Source organism: Lycium barbarum, chromosome 7 (genome assembly GCF_019175385.1).
Source record: "Lycium barbarum isolate Lr01 chromosome 7, ASM1917538v2, whole genome shotgun sequence".
NCBI classification, from domain to species: domain Eukaryota; kingdom Viridiplantae; phylum Streptophyta; class Magnoliopsida; order Solanales; family Solanaceae; genus Lycium; species Lycium barbarum.
Genome location: NC_083343.1, coordinates 7,381,901 through 7,406,137, shown reverse-complemented (window position 1 = coordinate 7,406,137; position 24,237 = coordinate 7,381,901). Strand labels below are relative to the sequence as shown.

At 35.4% G+C, this 24,237-nt stretch overlaps 2 protein-coding genes across 8 annotated transcripts; one reads left to right on the top strand and one right to left on the bottom strand.

Moving 5' to 3' along the window:
- Positions 1–340: 340 nt before the first annotated feature.
- LOC132603054 (leucine-rich repeat receptor-like protein kinase TDR) lies at positions 341–4,005 on the top strand. The gene is made up of 3 exons (XM_060315920.1): positions 341–1,019; positions 1,293–3,321; positions 3,495–4,005. The coding sequence occupies exons 1-3, from the start codon at positions 477–479 to the stop codon at positions 3,797–3,799; spliced, it is 2,877 nt and encodes a 958-aa protein (XP_060171903.1). The 5' UTR covers positions 341–476; the 3' UTR covers positions 3,800–4,005.
- Positions 4,006–6,415: 2,410 nt separating this feature from the next.
- LOC132603053 (cytochrome P450 86A1-like) lies at positions 6,416–22,700 on the bottom strand. Of its 7 annotated transcripts, XR_009567967.1 has the most exons (5): positions 21,521–22,208; positions 21,012–21,038; positions 20,806–20,905; positions 19,624–19,733; positions 18,476–18,815 (listed from the first exon to the last, which is right to left on the bottom strand). XR_009567967.1 is itself a non-coding variant. In XM_060315918.1 (3 exons), the coding sequence occupies exons 2-3, from the start codon at positions 8,047–8,049 to the stop codon at positions 6,925–6,927; spliced, it is 795 nt and encodes a 264-aa protein (XP_060171901.1). In that variant the 5' UTR covers positions 8,050–8,231; positions 22,280–22,700; the 3' UTR covers positions 6,416–6,924. The 7 variants fall into 7 exon arrangements, 1 of the variants encoding a protein (XP_060171901.1); XR_009567971.1 differs by lacking the exon at positions 21,012–21,038 and having other exon boundaries at positions 19,624–19,720; positions 21,521–22,217; XR_009567966.1 differs by lacking the exons at positions 19,624–19,733; positions 21,521–22,208 and adding an exon at positions 22,280–22,700 and having other exon boundaries at positions 18,487–18,815.
- Positions 22,701–24,237: the final 1,537 nt, after the last annotated feature.

Here is a 24,237-nt window from a genome sequence, read left to right as displayed (position 1 = left end):
TATTTCTGACAGAGAGTGAAATAACAATCTCATAATTAGTTATTCCAGAATAAAATAATGAAAATCACAAAAATAACACTGAGGTCCCTCAAATTCCTTTTCTACTAAATAAAGTGACTGATATTTTTGCAAACAAATAATTTTTTCTTCAAGTTACTTTTAATACAATAAATCAAACAACCAATAAAAATAATAATATCAAAATAACTAATCCCAACACAATTAATTCCAACATTAGTTGTCTTCAAACCAAACGACCCCTACATGGTCCCCTTGTTTGTTTCTTATTTCAACTAATCAAGATCTTTTTTTTTTTTTTTTTTTTTTATTCCTCCAAAAAAAAAAAAAAAAAAACTTTCTCTAGTCCCAATGCAAGAAAAGAACTGGTGGAATACTAGTACTAGCAGCGCACATAAGGGTGGTGACACATTTTATTTTTGATATTTTCTTGTGTTGGTTTTTCTTCTTCTTTTCCAATGGTGATAATACTTTATCAGCCTTTGTATATCACGTCTACTTTCTTGATTTTTCTTTCTTTGATTCTTGTTGTACCAGTTTTATCTGTTGATCCTTTTACACAAGCACTCTTGAGCTTAAAATCTGATATTCTTGATAATTCCAACAGTCTAAGTGATTGGATTTTGCCTTCTAATTCTACTACTGATAGTAGAATTCATGCATGTTCTTGGTCTGGTGTGAAGTGTAATGGAAATTCATCTTTGATCATTGGTTTGGATATTTCAGTTAAAAATCTTGGTGGGGTTTTTTCAGATAGTCAGTTTAGTGTTTTTAGTGATGTTGTTGATCTAAATTTGAGTCACAACTCATTTTCTGAGAAACTACCTGTTGGGATTTTCAAGTTGACTAATTTAAAAAGCTTGGATATTAGCAGGAACAATTTTTCTGGTCATTTCCCAAGTGGGATTTCAAATCTTGATTCTCTTGTGATTCTTGATGCTTTTAGTAACAGCTTTTCAGGTCCTTTGCCTAAAGATGCTTCAGAAATTGAGTCACTCAAGGTACTGTTAAGGTCTACCCTGATTTTGTATCATAATTAGATTTACTTTTCTTGGTGAAAAATGTCTCTTCCTTATTAACTACTAAAAAAACAGGAATTAGTGACGGACAAATTCTGTAGCTAAACAACAAAATATGTCGCTGATCCTATTTAGCATTGGATTAGCGACGGATTCTGTTAGCTACGAGCAGTTTAGGAACGGATTAGCTAATATGCAAATTTCAATTTTTTTTGTAGTGTTAATATTTGACACCTTGTTATTTGATCCCAACAGGTACTGAATTTTGCAGGGAGTTATTTCAGTGGACAAATCCCTTCTGAGTATGGCTCATTCAAGAATCTTGATTTCATTCACTTAGCTGGAAATTCACTAAGTGGTAAAATTCCACCAGAATTAGGGATGTTGAAAACAGTTACTCATATGGAGATTGGTTATAACTCATATGAAGGAAGCATTCCTTGGGAATTTGGGAATATGAGTAAACTTCAGTATCTTGATATTGCTAGTGCAAACTTATCTGGTTCGATACCGAAAGAGCTCAGTAATGTAACAAATCTTGAATCACTTTTCTTGTTCAGAAACCAACTTAGTGGTAAAATTCCATGGGAGTTTGGAAAACTCATATCATTATCAAGTTTGGATCTTTCTGATAATTTGCTTTCAGGTCCAGTCCCTGAGAGTTTCTCAGAGTTGAAAAATCTAAAACTTCTTAGTCTTATGTACAATGACTTAAGAGGAACTGTTCCTGAAGGAATTGCTAAGCTTCCACTTCTTGATTCACTTAATATATGGGACAATTTTTTTTCAGGTTCACTGCCAAAAGACTTAGGCAAATATTCAAAGCTGAAATATTTAGATGTTTCAACAAACTATCTTGTTGGTAGCATTCCACCAAGTATATGTTCAAATGGGGTGTTAGAAAGGTTGATTCTTTTTTCTAATAATTTCACTGGTGGACTTTCTCCATCACTTTCCAATTGTTCCTCTCTTGTTCGAATCCGTATAGAAGACAATTCATTCTCAGGTGATATCTCTTTGAACTTTAGCAATTTCCCTGATTTGTCATATATTGATATGTCTAGAAATAAGTTCAGTGGAGGGATTCCTAGTAATATCGCCTTAGCTTCCAAGCTTCAATACTTCAATGTGTCTCATAATCCAAATCTTGGAGGCATAATCTCGGAAAAGACATTGTCTTTGTACTCATTACAGAATTTCTCAGCTACCAATTGTAGCATTTCAGGAGATTTTCCTCCTTTTGGATCCTGCAAATCCTTACTGGTTCTTGAATTGAGTATGAACAATGTTTCCGGGATTATCCCACAAAGTATAAGCAATTGCCAAAATCTTGTGAGCTTAGACTTGGCCAACAATAACTTAACTGGTCAAATACCTATTGAACTTGCTAGCCTTCCCGTTATTAGTGTTGTAGACTTGTCACACAATAGTTTTAGCGGTTCAATTCCGGCCAAGTTTGGTAGCTCTTCCAGCTTACAACTTCTCAATGTGTCCTTCAACGATCTCTCGGGTTGGATTCCTTTGAAGACGGTGGATAGTAGCGCCTTTTTGGGTAATCCTAAGCTTTGTGGGACCCTCTGGGAGCCTTGTCGTGGACCGAACACACTAGAGTCAGGAAGCAGAAGGACACAAAAGCTGGCTTGGGTTCTTATAACCTGTGGCATCATAGTATTGGCTATTACAGCTGCAGTTTTTGGTGTATTTTACTTCAGAAGAAGAGGTAAAGGGCAGTGGAAAATGGTTTCTTTCAGTGGACTTCCTCAGTTTACAGCGAATGATGTTTTGAGGAGCTTCAATTCTATCGAAGAAGCCACAGAGATGGTGCCGCCTTTAGGAGGTTCTGATTGTTGCAAAGCTGTTTTGCCAACGGGAATTACCGTCTTGGTGAAGAAGATTGAATGGAGGCCCAAGAGAATGAATGTTATGTTGGACTTGATATCGAGGATGGGCAATGCAAGGCACAAGAATTTGACCAGATTGTTGGGATTTTGCTACAACAAACGTATGGCTTACCTGTTGTATGATTACTTGCCTAATGGAAATTTGGCGGAAAGGATCAGGACGAAGAGAGATTGGGTGATCAAGTATAAAATCATCTTGGCAATTGCTAGGGGACTGTGTTTCCTCCATCATGATTGCGACCTCGCGATTCCTCATGGGGATTTGAAGGCAGATAACATTGTGTTTGATGAAAACATGGAACCTCATTTGACCGAATTCGGGGTTAAATTCTTGATTCAATTAAATAATGGACCATCGGTAGCAAGAGTTGGAAATGAAGCAGGTATGCACTTATACTTTTTAGTTCTTGTAGAAGATGTAGTCTGCATGAGACAACTTTACCATTGCTCTAAAGCTCCCTTCTATTCTAATTAATGATCTTAATTTGAATGACATAAGTTATTAGCTTAAATTCCTGATTACTAGTTGTAAATCTTGTTTAATTGCGTCGAACAGGTGAAATCGAACGAGCTATAAAGGCAGAACTTCACAGGGACATATACGACTTTGGTGAGGTCATTCTTGAAATCTTAACAAACGGAAAGCTGTCAAATGCAGCAACAAGCTTACAGAACACCTCGAAGGAAGTTCTTTTGAGAGAGGTTTTGGATGAGAATGATGTTGCTCCATCGATCTCGGTCCGAGAGGAAATAAAACTGGTTCTTGAAGTTGCTTCACTTTGCACCAGAGTTAGACCCTCGGATAGGCCATCAATGGAAGAAGCATTAAAAATTGTATCTGGTTTGAAGAAACAAGGCTAATAATGTTCTTGAACTAGAATATGCCAATATTTAGACATGATTAGAAAATTATGAAGCATAAGTATATTGTAAAGTATCTTTGTTTATTTCAGTTGATTTGTGTTAAGAAGTTGATGTTTTTTTTGTCACGAATAGAATGTTTTGATGTAAAGTAAAGGAGTATGTAAGTATGTTCTGTCCGCAGCAATATTAAGTCTGCTATATTATATCTTGTTTTAGATCTTTTCAAATCATTGTTCAACTTTAATCTTGAGAATGAAATGCTATTATAAATTAACTATTCCCATATTCATGTGGTACTTAATGCTACTGAATCACTGAAAGTTATCTTTCAAAGTTCAAAATGTTGTCATAATAAGTTACAAGTTACACTAACTTATGGTCCTATCATGTCTGACTATGATGATTAAGAATCATAACATTTCTTGAAAACCCTTTGTACCTTAGGTGCGGGGCATCATTCTTGACTATGTAAAGGTGGATGTACTCCGAAGCAACTTCCCGGAGAAGTCCAACTTGACATGTGGGAAGGGCCCGGGGATCGGATTTCACTTTTTGATAATGGATGAGTAACGTAGGCTTCGATAGACTTAAACATCTATTGTTAATTAGCGGATCATGGAATGCTATAAACATCTATTGTTAATTAGCGGATCATGGAATGCTAAGTTGGTACTGTTAACCACCTCGTACATTTCCAGCCTCAAGAGTAAACTTTAGATTTTAAAGCGTTGATTTCAAACCAAAAACTATTCTAGGAGAAGTTCGAATCTGTTGACACCTTATTTTGATTGTTCTAGGTGTGACCATGATGCTTCCTTTCCATATGAGACAGGCTCATTTTGCATATGTTCTTGTAGTACTCATAGCTTTTTTGTACAAATAACCATGTTAGCTTCATTGTAGCTTGTATTTCTACCAACTATTTGCTTAAGAGCTTGTCCTTCTTTCTTAATGAAGAATTAGTCTAAATAAATGTGCCCCCAACAAATTAATATAAAATTATCGGCAGATGTATAATACATGAAAAGTCCACGTAAAATATGTGTATAACCATGTATAATTAATGTATAATGTATGTATACCAGCTATAAAAAAAATAGTGAATCCGGCAATGTGTAAAAATCCCTTTTTTAATGAATAGTATCATTATTTGTTTTCTTTTTTCTACTGGTGAATGTCATTATCTAAATATGCTTACTGAAGATAAGCTTTGACATTAAAAAGGATTCTTATTCTCAAGATGAGCTAATATCCTTTAGTTATGGCACTTTAGTTTGGGATTGATTCTAAAGTGACACTAAATCATTTTCAAAAATATATTAAAATGATATCTTAGATGCTTGTCAAATTAATAGCTATCCCGCTCACCATGTCACTTTCATATTGTCTAGTATTGTTTCTCATACCCAAACATGTTGAGAAATCATTTTTTTGCGCGGATTGGCCTTCATTGGGGGTGGTCTTTAAGTTTTTCCCTTCTTCTAATATTCCGAAGTTGTGGGTTCGAACCCCAGCTCAGTAAAAAAAAAAATCGCAAGACAGATGTTTGGATTCGCAATGCAAAATTCTGTGCATGCAAATTCTACCTTAAGACAGAGTTTTGAAGGCAAAACTCTGTCTTGCAAATCCAAACTCTACCTTGCGATTTTTTTTAAAAAAAATTGATTAAGCAGGAGTTCGAACCAGAAACCAAAGAATTTTTAGCGAAGGACAAAAGTTAAAGACCACCAATTTGAGGGCCAAAAATTAAAGACCACCCCAGCGAAGGTCAAACCTGCAAATTGCCCCTGAGAAATTGGCACGGTATCCAACTTGGGCCACTCCTTGGTATAAAACAACCCAAGTTATTGAAATTGTTACCAGATAGCCTACATATGCATTTCATATTAAAAAATTGGCATTTTATATAAGAATGATATGCTATTGTGGAGTAGCTATTCCCATATTCATGTGGTACTGATGCTGAAGTGGTGCTTTATGCTACTGAGTCACTGAAAATTACCCTTCAAATGTTGTCCTAATCAGTAATAAATTATCCTTCAGAATATTGTCATAATTAGTTACTCCCTCTGTCCCAATTTATGCCAGGGTGTTTGACTGGACACAGAGTTTAAGAGAGAAAGGAAGATTTTTAAAATTTGCGATCCAAAATGAGTCATAGATATTTGTGTGGCAGTAAATCATTTCATTAAGGGTAAATAAGTATTTTTAAAGTTAAATTGTTACTAAATATATAAATGTGTCATTCTTTTTTAGACTGACTAAAAAGAAAAGAGTGTCATATAAATTGACACGGAGAGAGAACTACAATTGACTCAACCTTAGATCCCTACAAGAATATTCATTCTCTATACTGAGTATAAAAACGTTTGTGCCTTTGCTAGGCTTGCAAAGCATCATTTCTTGAAACCCCTCTATCTATAAGTGCAGGGCATCATCTCTGACCTATGTTGCTCGCGTCCTTCATAAATGCCTCAAGCACGTTTCAGAATCCTCCAATAGTTTTGCATTTTTGAAGAATCCGACAAGGCTGAAATTATTAACTTCATCGAAACATCGAGATCTTTTGAGAATAATTTCAAATTCGGGATGAAATTAAAGCCACCAAATCCATGTCTTTTAATAGCCTGTCACTTTATACTCTCAAAACATTAAGTAAACAGCTATTATTTTTATTACACATACATGAGACTACAATATAGCAAACCATACTTTTAAGGAAGAGAAATGGATGACTAATCAACTTTCACTTTATACAACCAAAGTCACTAAGCTATATTTTGTGTAACGAAAAAGTCACTCAACTAATTTACCTAACTACCATCCAAGTGATGTTTATTGTTTCTTTTCATTCATAAAGACTTAAATTATATAGTGCCAAGATCGCGACGTTTCAAGTTCACTTTAAGCCCATTTTTCATGGATAGGGTGAAGAAGAGTTTAGGCACAACTTGATGACCAAGAACTGGAGATAATTTGTAACGAAGTAATATAGCTGAAGCTGCAGATTTCATTTCAAGAAATGTTAAGTATTTCCCTATGCATGTTCTTGATCCCCCATTAAATACTGCAAACTTGTACCCATCTTCAGGCCTTTCGATTCTTGTTTTATCTGCAGAGAGTCATCGTTCTGGTATGAATTCCAAACAATCTTCTCCCCATACGGATTTCATTCTTCCCACGGAGTATATTGATAAAATGATGTCTGAACCAGCTGGTACGTAAGTTCCATCTGCAAGAATATCATCAGATATCGCATACCTCACAATTCTCGGAACTGAAGGATATAAACGTAGTGTTTCTAGCAAGGTCGCATGAAGATAAACCAAACTATTGATTTCTTCATATGACAATGGCTCTTCCATCCATTTTTGTGTGTCTTCTCCCAGCAGCTGCTCAATAAAATTTGTGGCCTAAAGTCAAATTATGATAACAGGCTTCAAGCCTTCAACTTATTTCATAAGATTTATATACTAAAGAGACAAAATACCTACTTTCTGATCTATGAATCAACCAAACAAGACAAGGAGAAATTATATAATTCAAAAATTAGAAAAGCGAAATCATCACAAATATGAAAAATAAAGGAATATAAGAAAGAAAATTTGATAGTGTTCTTGTTAGAACAGACATGAACTTTTCGAACTTTTGTTTGATGATAACAATATAAAGTATACGCTATATGTAATAGTAATTTTTGGAGCCTAAAGCAATGGTTTTACCTTAGAGCCGGTCATGTCTTCTACTCGAGTTTTCCTTAACACCACTATAATTTCATCCACGATCTTTTTTTCAACGTGTGGGTTGTTCATAACGAGCCAAAAAAACCAACTAATACATGTAGCAACAGAATCTCGTCCCGCTAATAAAATGTCAAGAATTGTACTCTTAATAGCAGTCCTCTGCAAAATGTGTCCATTTGCTTCCAATTTTTTCATGAATGCCAATAATAGATCATCAGTATTTGAATTAGAAGTTTTTGTTCTACTTACACGTTCATCTAGTGCCTCAGTTATGTAATTGTTCAAAATGTGGAGGCTTTTCTTTAGGCTTTTTTCAGATCCAATGGACAAAAATCTCATAAATTTCCACATGAAATTGGGGTAGAACAATCTTTTGAAAACTGATTTTAGAGTTGTATCCATGGCAAGTGCAATTTTATTATCCTCAGGAAGTTCTATGGTTAAAATATTCAAAATTTTGCCTAGAGTAAGTCCAAAAATGTTATCAGTGCCAAAACGAATCATTAAATCTTGTAAGTCTACTGAAATGTTCTGTTTTGAAGCCTTGTCTAAGATTGGTAATAAACCATTCTTGATCGCTGGATTTAGCCAACGATATAGTGCATGACCAAGCTTCAATTTTGATAATTCAGGAACCACTATTTTCCTTTGCAAAATCCACTCTTCACCATTAACATAGGATATACCTGTTGGAGGAAGAAGAATGGTTTAATTAATATTCTCATAATTAATACACAAACTCTTTCTTGACACAACAAATAAATTGATTGATAAATACATTTCCAATAATGAAATAAATCAAGAAGATATTACTAATCAAAAAATCACTTTATTTCGACTATAAAAAAGTCACTTTATAATATTAGTAAGAAATAATTACATACTTTTTATTTATTTATCCTACTTGTCGAAAAAGTCACTTTATAACATTAGTAAGAAATATTCACATTTTTTATTTGTTTATCCTATTTGTCCCAAGTATATGTTTTTATAAATTAGCACAAACCCAAGCTATTAATTTACCTAAATTTAGATCTGTTTTTCAATATAACAGAAAGTCTTTTTTCCTTAAGACTAAAATAAAGGACTACTTTTAGAACATTAGGAATATTTCATTCTTGAACGAAGAGGGGGACGGGAACATTGTGCTGGGTGATTTGGAGCACTCTAAGAGTCTTCGAGATTTTGAATATTGTAAAGGTTGAAGAGGTGGAGGGGGCGATGTATAAGATGAATCGAGGAAGAGTGACCAGACCAGACAAGATTCCGGTGAAATTTTGGAAGGGTGCGGACGAGTCAGTCTTGTTGTGGCTTACTTGGTTGTTTAATGTTATTTTTAGGACGACAAAGATGCCCGAAGAATATAGGTGCAGTATGATGATCCCGTTGTACAAGAACAAGGGTGATATCCAAAACTGAAAAATTATAGGGGTATCAAGCTGTTAAGCCATTCTATGAAAGTTTGGAAAAGAGTGGTGGAAGCGAGGGTGACAAGGAGTGTGTCTATTTTCGAGAACCAGTCCGGATTCATGCCAAGGCGATCGAATACATAAGTCATTTACCTTGTAAGTTGGTGGAGCTGTTACACCACGAAAATTTTAATGGCGTTTGCATCGTAAATAAACTAACGTAAGACCAGAGAGGTTATGGAACCCTTATAAGGTTAAGAAATACTTTTAACAAGTGTTAAGCAAATGTCTAAAGGTTTCGGGATCAAGCGAATCGAAGAAATTAAGTTTGTCGAAACTTTGAAAAAATTTGGCAGAATTTTTGGACAGGAATTTTGGTCCAACTTGAGGGAGATGTATCTCCTAGAATATGAGGAGGTATGGAATGCATAACCTATTTAAATTAAAGGTCAGTGAGCCTAGTTTCCAACGCAATAAACCGTTTGTCGATACGACATCGGAGTAGGAAGTTATGGGCGTTTCAAGATAGACTGCCAGAGACCTTCGCGTTCGCGAGCGCGAAGGCCAATTTTGGAGGCGGTGGAACCGACTTTCAAGGGGTATAAATACCCCCCATTCTCCCTATTTTATCATCATATATACTTCACTCGAGCTCTAGAAACCTCCATAAAGATCCCCTAAACATTTATAGCCCCTTAGATTAAGAATTCAACAAGATTACACTAACCTAGTTTATGAAAAGTGATTGTTCTTGCTTCTACTTGATGTTGTGGTGAGTTTGGTCTTGAAGCAAGTTGTGTGAGTTGAAGTTCTTCAAGTATAAGGTATGTTCTTCATCTTGACTTTGATATTGAGTTGTTTTTGGAGGATTTTAATGGTTTAAAGTGAAGGAAAACATAGCATAAAGGTCGTAGTTTGATATGTTGATGTCATTGGCTTATAGACTGGTTTTCGAAGGAAGTTTCGGACGGATTTGTATATGTTTATCATGTAGTATCTTGATTATGTTATTGTTGATGTTTTTAATGATGTTTGGGAGTTGTTTTGGAATTTGGAGGAAGTAGATGATATAGGGGAGATGCTGTCTGAATTCCATTAACTTATTAACTAGCTAAGTTTAAGTGAGTAAGTGTTCTTATGGCCTGATTGTTGTATGAATCATCTTGGATTAGATTTACACGCTCGGAAGGTAGACTTTGAGTGGCTAAGTAAGCAGCAAGGTATGTTAAGGCTATCCCTTTCTTTCTTAAGGCATGATCCCATTGTTATGAACTTTCACAAATGATGTCCATAATGATTCTTCTTATAGAAATGCTAGAAACTTATATTCTTGATGTTCTCTTATGATATCATTGATGTTGATCTCATCTTATGAATATTGTTCCTTCAAGGTGAGATATGTTCATGATGATAGCTCCATAATGATAATCGGAGGTATAACGACCTTACGTCACTCCGATGAATTCAGAAATGTGTTCTCAAGGAGTGTGTTGTAAGACATGAATAATATGCTAGTTATAAGATTCTCTAATGAGGTACTTAATGTTAGAAGGAAGACTTATGATGTATCCAGAAATTGACTAAGGATTAGTTAATTAGAAAGAAGTCTTAATGGCCTGGAAATGTCTTTATAATTCTTATGAAATCATGTAGGCATTAACGGATGATAAGTAACGATCACGAGGAGTGCATAGAAATCACCCATAGAGGTCTGGTTATGATATTGATTATATTTACCACTGGTCTACAGCCAGTTGGGCATATTATGTATCACTATTTACCACCGAGCTACGGCCGGTTGGGCAGATATGTATTTACCACCATGCTACGGCTGGTTAGGCAGTTATTACCACCCAAATATGGTCGGTCGGTCAGATATGTATTTACCACCATGCTACGGCTGGTTGGGCAGTTACCACTGATCAGTCAGGTACATGCGCTCTACCATGGGGCGATAATCAGATGGGCAGTTACCACTGTGCTACGGCCGCTCAGGCAGTTACTACTGATTAGTTGGGCAGATAGCACCAGGATGCCAAGTAGATCAGAGACACAATATTGTACATAGATGTAGTTAAGTACAGGAGAGTATAGAGAGACATACATGCTAGATTCTCATTAGTAAGTCAGAAATGCCAGGTTGATTCTTATCCTCCTTCTTTGCAGTATATGTTTATTATGTTGCATTTCTGCCTTTCATGCTCGGTACATTATTCGTACTGACGTCCTTTTTTCTGGGAAAGTTGTGTTTCATGCCCGCAGGTCATGATATACAGGTTGACGGCTCTTCCAGTAGGATATCAGCTCAGGAGAGAGTGTTGTTGCACTCTACTTGTTCTGGAGTTGCTCTGTGAAGTCAGCATGGTTGAATATGTATTTGCATGGGTATGGTGGGGCCCTGTCCCAGCCTCGTTATGTCACGTACTCTAGTAGAGGCTTGTTGACAGATATGCACAGTTAGACATCCTGTGGTCATCTCGGTCTATGTTCTGTTGTATCATTATTATGGATAGCCTTGCTAGCATATGTACTTGGGATTAGCTTGATGATGTAAGTATATTATCTTTTGGGCTTGTGTCCCCCACGGATTACGGTATTTATAAATTAGCTTTATGGCCCACTCAAGTATGATTATGTGATATATGAATGTTTGTGGCGCTCAGTAGGTTTGCTCCGAGTGCCCGTCATGGCCCTCTGGTTGGATCGTGACAGGAGCAGTATAGGGAGAAGAAGAGAGACTTGCATATGGTGTTCATAGACCTAGAAAACGTATACGACAAAGTCCCAAGAGAGGTTCTTTGGAGATATTTGGAGGCTAAAGGTGTTCATGTAGCTTACACAAGGGTGATTAAGTGCCACACCCCAACGTTGGGGGTGTGGCCGGCACCCGGCACCCGAAGGGCCGAGCGAACCAACTGTGATATCTAAACTCTGTAACGTGAATCATAGGCCGACGAGGCCGCTAAATAACAATAGTAAGAAGTATATCATAACAACCTACGAGCAGAAAAGGCCCAACAACACATATATGCATAACTAGGGCCGACAAGGCCACAACCAAAAAAGACAACTAGTCAGAAGGCCGGCAAGGCAAAACACAATACCTGGACACTGACTGATAGTCTGTAAGCCTCTAAGAGCACTAATATACATCAACTGGTCGAGACGGTGGCCCCGACGTACCCAATAGCCATACTCATAATATATATATATATATATATATATATATATATATATATATACATGCATGCATCCTATTTAATGGCTCTGACCAGCAACTCCGGAGAATGGAGTGCGAACATCCCTGCTGAACTTTGGTATCCTACTGAGAAAGGTACAACAATCCGTCTACCGTACCTGTGGGCATTGTTGACACCCAATTTTACCCCTCCTTTATTCGGATTCGTTCTTTTTCTTGAGTTTCTAATACTTTAAATATCTTATTTTCACTATCACTACATTATTATTATTATTATTATTATTATTATTATTATTATTATTATTATTATTATTATTATGATGATGATTAAAATATTATTATTTATTAATACCTCGTACATTGTTATTTATTTATTACATATTAATCATAAAACTAACTTAGACAATATCTCTACTTTATTGTTACCTTACCTATATATTTACAGTTTCTCTATTATTAGTAAATTTATAACATTAAATTATAGCTTATTACTATTAATTATCTAATCGCATGTTTATTCCATAAAGAAAGGACTAAAATTCGGTTCCCACCAGCCCGCGTTTACCTCAAAATGAACCCATACTTTTGAATAATTTCGGACCAATTATGCTCCAACATTTGAGCTCAAATCAGCCCAAGACCCGGATAATGACCAGCCCACAAAACTCTTTTTTAGACCAGCCAAATAAATGGCCCAACAGTCCAGCCCAACCGAAATGCCCGACCCGGCCCACTTTCTTTAAAACCTAATTCATCGTCTACAATTCAGAATCAGAAAAACAAGACCTAACCCACGCCTCTTTTTTTTTCCTTCCATTTTTGACGAACTGCTCCACCCCTTTCACCATCACAGCCTTGTCCACACCATTTCCGCACACAAATTGTCCTTTCCTTCTGCTTACCTGCACCGTTCTGTCGTTGACAGGAAAGGCCTTCCCATTTTTCGTTTCAAACACAACGGATCCTCAAAGACCAGAGGAATTCGGTCCACTTCGGGCAAAAAGTCTGAAACAAACCACGTGAAGGGACTTCAACGTCGGATTATCACGGGTTTTGACTCGATTTTTGAATTTTGGATTTCAAATTCCCGCTCACTCGAATCCTAACCCTAGCACCCATCTTCTATAAATACATTTTGAAAATATGAGGAGAGGAGGTTCTTTTTTTTAGCAGCTCCAATTCTCTGAAAATAAAAACAGTCTCATTTGTTTCTGGACATCAATTTAAAATTCCAAACATTTTTATTCTGTTTTGCTCTGTTATTATTTCGAATCCGAGTACATGAAAACTCGGGGATATTAATATTCGAGTGTGAATCCACGACCCCGCACCCTGGTTCGCTGCACTCGAAGAAGGAAACTTAGCAGACAACAAAAGGTGGTCTGCTGGAACTGATGAAAAATTTGCCTGTTTCACTATTTGGTTACTAAAGATCAGAATATTTTTTAGCATTACTGTGGATTTCACTTCAGCTATTGCTGCTTTAGCAAGTAGCATCAATGAAAATGATGCATTTTCATTCTTAAAAAAGGCTGCTGAAAACATGCCCAATCAAATCTCAATTACTTTAAATAAAAGCCCACAGTGGATTGAATGCCTAAAGAGGCTTTTTCTCCTCTTACCTCACAATAGCATCTCGATTGTCCCCTCTGCTTTCGTTTTTTTTTACTTCGCCTATGCTTGCTGTTTGATTAATGGATTCAATTCTTGTGCTATCTGAATCATCGTCGATTGGTTCTTTTGCAGTATGAATCATCCTTGTACTTGGTATTTTCTTCCTTTTCTTCAGCATGTTGCATCGCAAATGGTTGATACTAAATACGTCTCTAGCATTTCCTATTTTTTTATGTACCAAGTGTCTTACATTATTGTTGAACAAAGAAATTCTTACTGAACAAACTAGCTAGACATTCTAGTCATGGTGAACTTGGTGGACATTAACTTGGAATTAATTGTTTGGCGGCATCTATTTTACTTTCCACAGTTTGTTGAGAATTAAATTTCCCTTTGCTAATTCCTCTTATTTTCTTTTCTTTGTTTGCATGAACACCGGAGCCGAAGAGTCTCACTTTGAGACTCAACGACACCGCCATTACGCGGAGTCCGCACACCCTTACTCTTCCTCGCCTTTGCACTGCTTGAACAGCAAACTACATAAGAGATTTTATCCTCCTGTTGAAGCCGGACATAGCTATGGGTCATCTTATTCATTTCTGCTTGCTTTCACTTTATTTGCGTTGGAATGACTTTTATCTTTAATTATGTGTTTTCTGTTAGAATAGACTAACAATACAAAGAAGAATAAGAGTTGCTTTGTTCTTTGTTACCATTCCTTAGTAAAAACTATATCTGGAAAATGTAGAATCAACAACAACAATAATAACAACAGTTACAAACACTTATGCAAAGTGGACAAATATCAGGGAGCTTAAGCTTTAATGATAATATAAGTAAGGAAGATGAAGAAATGTTGAAATAAACACTGTCAAGTTTTAAAGCAAAAGAAGAAGAGATTAAAAAAGAAATTGGAAGTTAAAGAAAGTTCAACCTCGGTTAGGACGTATTGAAGAAAATTTAACGTTGGGTTATTGTTTGTGAGGAATTAGAAGGATTATCATACCCAATGAAGAAAGAAGTTTTGTCAACAATGAGCTAAAACACCACAACACATTTTTAGTCACTGCCTTTCACTTTTAAACACTAATTCCCACTCTTCTTAGTTCAAATCAACTACCTTATAGGATAATACTTATATTTTACACTTTTTTTAGCCTTAATTAATTAACATAAGTCCGGTCGGTTAACCATTGTTAATGGGTCTTAAAGGATGCCTAACACCTTCCCTTTAGACTAATTGAACCCTTACCCAGAATCTTAAGTTAGTAGACCTTAAAACGGAGTTAACTTTAAAAATAACTTTAATGAACTTTAGGTGTCCTAATTCACCATAAACAATTAGGTGGCGACTCCTTAAACTTTAATTAACCCCGGAATTACCGGGATGTTGTAAACTATTTTGAATTCGGTTAAAATAGGGTATAACAGGCATGATCACAGCGCAAAAAATGCGTCAGTACGAAATATGTACCGAGTATGTAAGGCAGTAAGCATAAACGTAACATAAGCATAATAGATACAGATAACTTGGGAAAAGATGTAGAGACAACTTGAAACTTTGAACGAGGCCACTGAGGGCGACCATAATCATGATATAGATGTAAATGCATGCCCGTAAAATCATTCCTCACTGTGGAGGCATATATCATATCATATAACAATAATAAATCCCTCTGTGGGGTGAGCTCATCATCATAATATCATCTCTGCCCAACTGATCAGTGGCAATGCACAGCTACGTGCCTACCCGGCCGCCTACAACACGGCTCGGTAAAGAAAGAAACATGTCTAGGTACACATATAAGTGCCTACCCGGCCGACTATAGCGCGGCTCGGTAATGAAAATAAATACATCTATGTAAGTGCAATGAAAGACTGACCTCAGAAGAAATATCATGGAAAGAGTCGGAGTGACCTATCGTCGTTATCCTCCGACTATCATTATTGTCGCTACGTTTATCATTATTTGATCATTAGGCCAAATAAGTAAAAGTACAAGGAAACATCTTGTTATAAATTATTCACAAATCCAAAGTTAGCCAAACTCTTATGAAATATGATCGACACAACTTTTACCGGAAAGAGTGTGCCAACGAGAGGTTCGTCACCTTGGAGCAATAGACAAGAAGATAAGGTTTAACTCAATTAAAGGAAGTACAATCAACTCAACTTTGATGTGAAGAGTACCATAACTAATATCATTATTCATTCGATAAACAAGAGGGACACGAAATATGAAAGGTGCTTCAATACAAGCTATTCATGAGAAAAGGGTAAACTTAACCATTTTGGGACATAATCGACACAAGTTGAACGGAAAGTCTTTTAATCGATAGCCAAAAGGAGATGTGGACCATAATTTGGTACAAGTCATAGATGAGTATGTATCAGCTCAATTATCATGGAACGCGATCGATCCAAGTTAGCGGAACAATTTTCAATGAAAGGTCATTTGAATTCTAGTCATGCCACAAAGAGAATAGAAAGCCCTACATACCTCGTCGATGGAGTTATACATGTTTCCCGAGTCCTCGAACGCCTTACGAATGATCTCATACATAATACGGACTATTCAAGATCAAAACCAAGGTCATAGCTTATAGAAATCTTCATTTAGACATTTAATCGAGCAACTCATGGGCGTGAATTTATAGGCCCTTTTGTAGCGAAATTTTCCCGTAAAACGCTACCAAATTCTACTTTTCTACTTCTCCTATTCAATATGATCCCATCCATATCACCATAACTCCAAACAACACAACAATAGAATATAAAACATCCCAACAAATAAGCTAAGTTCATGAAAGTTTCATAAGAATATAGAAGAGCTTGTTCTATGGGGTTTTTCACTAATTTCTATGATCAATTACTTGTATAAGTTCAAAGAGATCAAAAGGAAGTTAAAATATACCTTAGATCATGAAAATCACTTCAAACCCCAAGTTACTTCAAAACAAGGTTTTCCTCCGAAAGGTGAAATAGTGAAGAAATCACAATTTCGAAGTTGTCATGTTGTTCTTCATGTTAAAGTTGATATATTTGCTCTTGGTTTGGATTAAGATTGATGGAGGATTAATTGGAGAGGGTTTGAGGGTTTTCTAGGTTGGGGATGGTGAGAAAATGGAAGAAAAATTCGTGCAAGGGCCTATATATACTTGGGCAAATTTAAAGCCACCGACTTTAGCACACTGTTCCCGCGACAGTTTGCGTCCCTGGACGGAAATGCGAATATCTCTCTACTATGATGTCGTATCGCCGAACGGTAAAATGTTATGGAAACTAGACTCGTAGACCTTCGATTTGGTAGGTGGATCACCCCGTAACTCCAAGTAGATTGAGAGAAAAGCTCCGAGACATCTGACCCAAATTTCAGTGAAATTTATAAACTTAACTTGCGACTCCCTTTGTCGACTTTTGTATTACAACTCGTTTGACTTCCAAACTTAACAAACGACCATTATACGATTAAAACTTCATATTATTATTTTCTTAGCATGTGAAGAACTCCTAATCTCACCCAAAAGTACAAGTTATCATATTCCCAACTTGTCGACTTTTGACGAAACTCATGCTTCTTTGATTCATTCACCCTCCAAATCTTCCGCCACTTACTAATATTATTTATAGACTCTTGTAACCATTTATATTAATAAGCTCAATCCATTTTAACTTCAAGATAATTTCTTTTTGAACTTGTGTCGACTAACTCATGATGCGACTTTAACGTGCGAAAATCTGAGGTGTAACATTAAGGACATGTATGATGATGCTAAGACGCAGATTAGGACTACTGGAAGAGACTCGAAACACTTTCCCGTCATGATGGGGTTGCACCAGGGATCCACTCTTAGCCCGTTTTTATTTGCAATGGCGATAATGGACGCATTTATGCGATACATTCAAGGCGCTACAAAAACATGTAATTTGTGGAGGTTGAAAGTGCAATTAGCGGAGGTTATAAACCTCTAGTGGCGGTTTATAACCTCCGCTAAGTGCATTTTCAACCTCCACAAATTGCCTCTCTTTTATTGTAATGGGAGAGATGTCATAGAGCATGTTATTTGTAGATGGCATAGTACTGATTGAAGACACACGAAGCAGAGTTAACGCGAGGCTGGAGATTTAGAGATAGACCTTGGAGTCAAAAGTTCCAAGTTGAGCAGGACCAAAAACGAATACTTGAAGTGCAAGTTTAATGATGTGACTCATGAAATAGACATAGATGTGAGGCTTGATACACAGATCATCCCTAAAAAGGAAGTTTCAAGTACCTGGGGTCAGTAATCCAAGATAATAGGGAGATTGACGAGGATATCCAACATCGTATTGGGCGGGGTGGATGAAATGGAGGCTCACATCCGGTGTTTTGTATGATAAGATTGTGCCGACAAGACTTAAAGGTAAGTTCTACCGAGTGGAGGAATGCCAATCTTTTCATTTTTGGTTAATCAAAATTTTAGGAAAATATTTTCTCTAATAAAAGAAGTTTCTTAAAAATAAGAAAAATGACTTCACTAGTGGAAGTTTAGGGAAAACAAGTTTCACAAGTGGAATGAATTGTGTCCACTAGGGGTGTACATGGACCGGGTTGGTTCGGATTTTTTACAAACCAAACCAAACCATTTGTGTCGGGTTATTAAATCTATAAACCAAACCAATAAAAGTCGGGTTTTTCGATATCAATTTTTCTCGGGTTTTTCGGGTTTTTTCGGGTTTCTCGGGTTTTTCATAGTATCTAATGAAAAGCACAGAGCAGTGCTTCTTAAAAAGAGTTCTAGTACAAAATATCAACATATAAGATGGAGGCAAAACATTATTTAAAGTTTTAACTTTATAATATAACTAAAATGTCAAATGGCCATAAAATGTCAGATGTAGCAAAACAAAAATCCAAATCAGTGCAATATACTACAACAACTGAAAGGAATAACTGCAGCTTGAAGATTGGGCAAAAATCCAAATCACTGCAGCTTGAAGATTGAGCAAAAATCCAAATCAGTGCACTATACTACAGCAACTGGGCAAAAATAAACAAAGGCTGCAGCCTGCAAGATACATACAACAATCAGCAACTGAAAGGAATCACTGCAGCTTGAAGATTGAGCAAGTACTGTTGTTTACACTAGCTAGAAAAAGCAGGGCAATATACTGGATATTAGTGCAAAACCATTCCCCATGGACCAAGTAATTAAAAATATAGCACTGAAAAGTAAAGGGGGGAATAATGTCATTCTTCAGATGGTCTTCAAAGTATGAATAAGTATTTCATGTTTTGGCATTCCTTAAATGGTAAATCCGATCTTAGATGCATAACAAAACATTAATAATTGATTTATCTAAAGTTTATGCTATTAAGTACCAAATATTAAAAAACAAAAGGGAAGCAAATTGTCTACTTTAACCTTGAGTACTATGTCTTTTGGTCCTAGTTCTGCAAGTCTCAGTTACCAAAGAAACTCAAAGCATGAACCACGGATAACATGAAAACAAACATCATATAAGAGGTTAGAGCTGAAGCTATGCAAGTAATTAGACATGCAAAATAAGAAGATATGAGAGACTTGACCCATAATGCCATAGTGTTGAAGATGCATGCAGAGAATCAACACTTGCAAATAGCAACTGTTTAGAGAAAGTATCTACTATCTCCATTCTCCTATCTTGTACTTGATGATTAACAGCATGCTCTTTTTGGTGTTTTTTCTTTTAATTCGCGATTCAATTAATTCTGAGAAGACCATAATCATTTATGAGGAATAACTTTTGTCTTAAAAAGTTGTGCAGTTCTGCAGATGTACTGGTTACTCTAACAGAAATGAGTAAGGTATATCTAGGATTAGCTTTATTATCAACCTGGTATTCAAGACCATCGGCGGCAAAATATAAATATGGTTGATGCTCACTCTTCTTTCCAGGAAGACCTCCAGATATAAAAAATATCCCAGAGGACCTGTATCATTCAGCTAATGAGCAGAAGAAGAATACATGAAAGTAAATTAGAGACAACCGGAGGAAGTATGCCCAAGGGATACACCATTAGGAGTGGGGGAGGGGGGGGGGGGGAGAGAGAGAGAGAGAGAGAGAGAGAGAGAGAGAGAGAGAGAGAATGAAATTAAAATACTTTTGATTTTTCATTTACACCCTAGTTCCCATCTGGAAAAGAAAGGGGATCATCAGTCAATTCCTGTTCTGTCTGCACACTTAGCTCTCTAGTGATATTCTTTAAATGTTTTAATATGATGTAACTGTGTGGATTACACATTGTAATTTTAACACATTGAATACAATAATCCAATCCTACATTCTTCATTTCTCTACTGGACTGCTTCTCTTCTTCTTCTTAGTTCTTCTTCTTCTGTTCTTCTAATCATGTGTTCTTCATCTACTCTCATCTAGAATCAATCACATAATCATCTATCTCAAATAACAACATGGTATCTTGGCTACATAATTCATGATCCAAGATAGAACAATGGCATTGACCCTTTTCCCAATGCTCCCACATAGATTCGGGATAGTTTTCTATTCTACAAGTTCTCAACCACTATTCATGAATACTGGACCAAATACAACTGACACAGAAGCATGGGACTACATACAAATGAGGCAAAGTCAGTTTGAGACAAGCACTACTTCTACAAATGAACTGACTATGCCGCATCCAGTGGAGCATGACTTGGCTAATGAAGGATCACAAAATGATCATAGTCGACAACATCACAAGCTACAAAAACAGTTTCTTTCTATGCAAGAGGGACTAATAGAAATTCTATCAACTGCAATGTTGTAATGTGCAGGAACTGTTATAATATAGGAGAATAAGTGCCAGCCAATTCATAACTATTAAAGAAAATGAGCTATACAAAACAACTTTTTGTAGAAGAAGCCTAATTTTACCTCCTTTAGCTTTAAATTTGGTGAAGTGATCCCAAATCTCGGAAGTCTCTCTACCACTAATCCCAGATTTAGAAGGTTCTTTAGGAGTTGTTCTTTTTTGTTTTTTAGGAGGAGTGCGTCGATGAGGAATGTTCTTACCTTGTTGTTGTTGAGATTCTGTTGGCGCAATCAGAGGGTTGTTGTCAATCACTAGCGATTTAGTTCCAGAAGTTGTAGCTTCCATCGCGAAATACAATTTCTGTATATAATAAAAAAGTTGTAATTTGTAATAAATCAACAAATTGATAGCAATATAAATAAATTTGTAAAACGTTAAAGCTAATTAGGAAAAATAAAAGGCTTACAGTGTAAAGTTGAGAGGAAAACCTAAGCTGCAAAAAAAAAAAAAAAAAAAAAAAAAAAAGAGGTCAACTCACTCACACAAAACCTAAAATGCTTCACAGCTATTCCAAACATAGACAGAATTCATTTACTTCACTCAAAAACATTAGAATTCATAATCACAAGAAAAAACTCAGAATTCAAACTGATAAATCACAAATGAAAAAAATAGAAAAAAAGAGCGAAACGAAGAAATGAATGATAAAGGAAGAATTCATTTACTTCACTCAAACATAACAATTCATAATCACAAGTGAAAAAATGAAGAGAATAAACTTGAAAAACAGGCTGATAAATCACAAACGAAAAACAAATAAAATAGATACAAAACCTAAATGCTTCACAGCTATTCAAAACATAACAGAATTCATTTACTTCACTCAAAAATGAAGAAAAAAAAACTCGGAATTCAAACTGATAAATCACAAATGAAGAAGAAAAAAACAGATAAATAACAAAACAAAAGGCTTACAGTGTAGTTTGTAGGGTTGCTGATTTGAGAGGAAAGCAAAAGAGGGATCTAAAATGAGAAAAGGAGAAGTGGAGAACGACGACTTTTGTGAAATGAGAAAAGGGATATGAAGATCTGATTTTGGGAGAAGGGTTGTAGGTGAATATGGGCTTTTTAGATACATATGCTGATATAGTGATATGCATTACGTTTTGGATATCTAATGTTCATTTCCTTATGGGCCATTTTTGTATATTATTTACATGGGCTTCTTAAGTTCAAATCTAAATGTAAGAAAGAAAATAAAAATTATGAAAAAATTTAAGAAAATATTTATAAATTACATTTTAATAAATATTTTTATGTATAACATAATTTAAAACTAGTATATCTATAATCGGGTCGGTTTGGGTTCGGTTTGACTTTTTTTAGTTAAAACCAAACCAATCCTATAATGGTCGGGTTTTTTTTTCAAACACCAAACCAAATCGAACCAAACCACTAGTCGGGTTTTTTTTTCGATTTGGTTCGGTTTGGTTCGGTTTGTCGGTTTGGTTCGGTTTTTCGGTTTGCCCTGTACAGCCCTAGTACTGTCCACCCCACCCTCCAATACACCTCATCTTCACCCCAACCACGTAGCCTCCATCCCACCCCCATAGTATCTGTCTAGATTATATACAAATGCTTTTAGGATTATATTTTTTATTTACGTATCGAACACAAAAAAAAAAATCTTCATACCAACACACCCTTAAACACATGAGATTAATATAGAAGTACCTTGATTCCCTATAACATCGCCAAAGGTGTTTTGTCAAGTTGGCCCTCTTGGATAATTATCAAAACGAGTTCGAAGAATATGTTCCAAATTTTGTGGATGACATGTAACAGTGGAAAAAGTTCGTCTCCAATTCTGCAGAAAAGGTATGAAAATACCATATGTTTGATATGTGCCTGTATTTGCAAGTAGGTGATCTGTGGTCCATTCATGGATTCTTCCTTTGTTAAATAACATTTCTGGAATACTACCCACTAATGGCCATGTCTTTGGACCTTTTAGTTTTTGGACTAGGAAGAACCAAGACAATAGCAAATAAACAAATATTGCTATGGAGACCAAGACCAATAATGAGGGTTCCATATTATGATGATGATTTCTCTATTTGTTGTGTATGAAGTGATATAATTCTGTAAACCAAGAGCGAGGCAGAATGGGTTTATATACATATATGGAGTGGTAATTAATTATAGAGAATTTTAGACGAAATAGGACCCATAATTAGTATTTTTACAGACACTTTCGACTAATTACTCAACATAACATAACAATAGTTTATAAAACATAGCAAATTAAGGGAATAAGCATATCCCTTACAATTACACTAGTAGTTAATTTAACCATCACAGCCTAGTAGATGTATTCTTAAGTTATAATATAATCAGGGGTGCACATAGGTCGGGTTGGTTCAGTTTTTTCATTTACCAAAAGAAATCAATTATGTCGATTTTTTAAATTTATAAACCAAATCAAACCAATAAAAGTCTGTTTTTTTTAATCGATATCTTCGATTTTTGGGGTTGGTTTAGTTAATTCGATTTTTTCCCTTAAGGTCTCCACTCTCCATGACAAAAAAACATGTAACTATAGTGCTTCCAAATATTTCTTCTATTTAGTAAGATACAGAAATTCAATGGTGAATGTGATGAGCGAGTTATGACATGATGCTAAAATATCGTACGTGTCACCAACAATAACCATAATATGAAAACTCATAAAGATAATGAAGATAAGTTAATTTGGAATTTATTTGAGTTACTATATAATTATAAGATATAATTTTGTAGCAGATATTGAACCATTTAAAATTGTAAGTCTAAACATGAAATTATATGTTAAGAAACATAAACTATGAAAAAAAATTGAGAAATAAAAAAAATTGAGAAATACTTATGAATTACATTATAATAAATATTTTTAAGAAATTATACTAATGTCGATTTGGTCTCGTTCGATTTGCCTTTTTTCAATTAAAATCAAACAAAATCACTAGTTAGTATTTTTTCTCAGTTTATCGATTTGATGCTATTAGTCGGTTTTCGCTGAACACTCCCGGTTATAACATTAAACTAATCATGAAAATCACTTGTAGACCAATATTAGCTGATGCTATAGAAAATTTATAAAATGTTAGTGTACAAAATTTAAACTTTAATTTAATTTGGTCTTGGTCAATGATGTATATTTTGTGTGGAGTATATGTTGAGTGAAAGAAAGAAAGAAAAAGAAAAAAATGAGGATATTGAGTGGCCAAAAAAATGAGGTTTTTTAGCGATAGCTATAATTTGCTTTATTTGTCTTTAAACCTGAATTAATTGTGATGTTAAAAGCCTACTTTGTCCGTTTGTTGACAAACCCTCCACGCACTTCCTTTCATTTTTGCTGTCACTAAACCTGAATTAAATGTGATGTGAAAAGCGATTGAAAAAATCACCATATGATTAGTGGGCGTTTGGCAATAAGTATTATTCACTTTATTTCGAATTTTTTTTTTCACTTTTCAGCGTTTGGCTATAAAAATTTCGAATATAACTTGAAGTTATATTTCGGAATATCAAAAACTCAAAAAACTTATTTTTCAAATTTTTTCACTTTTTTCACTTTTTTACAACTACATTTCACCAAAAATTACAATTTCAAAAACCATGGCGAAACACAACTCCAACTCCAAAATTTCAAA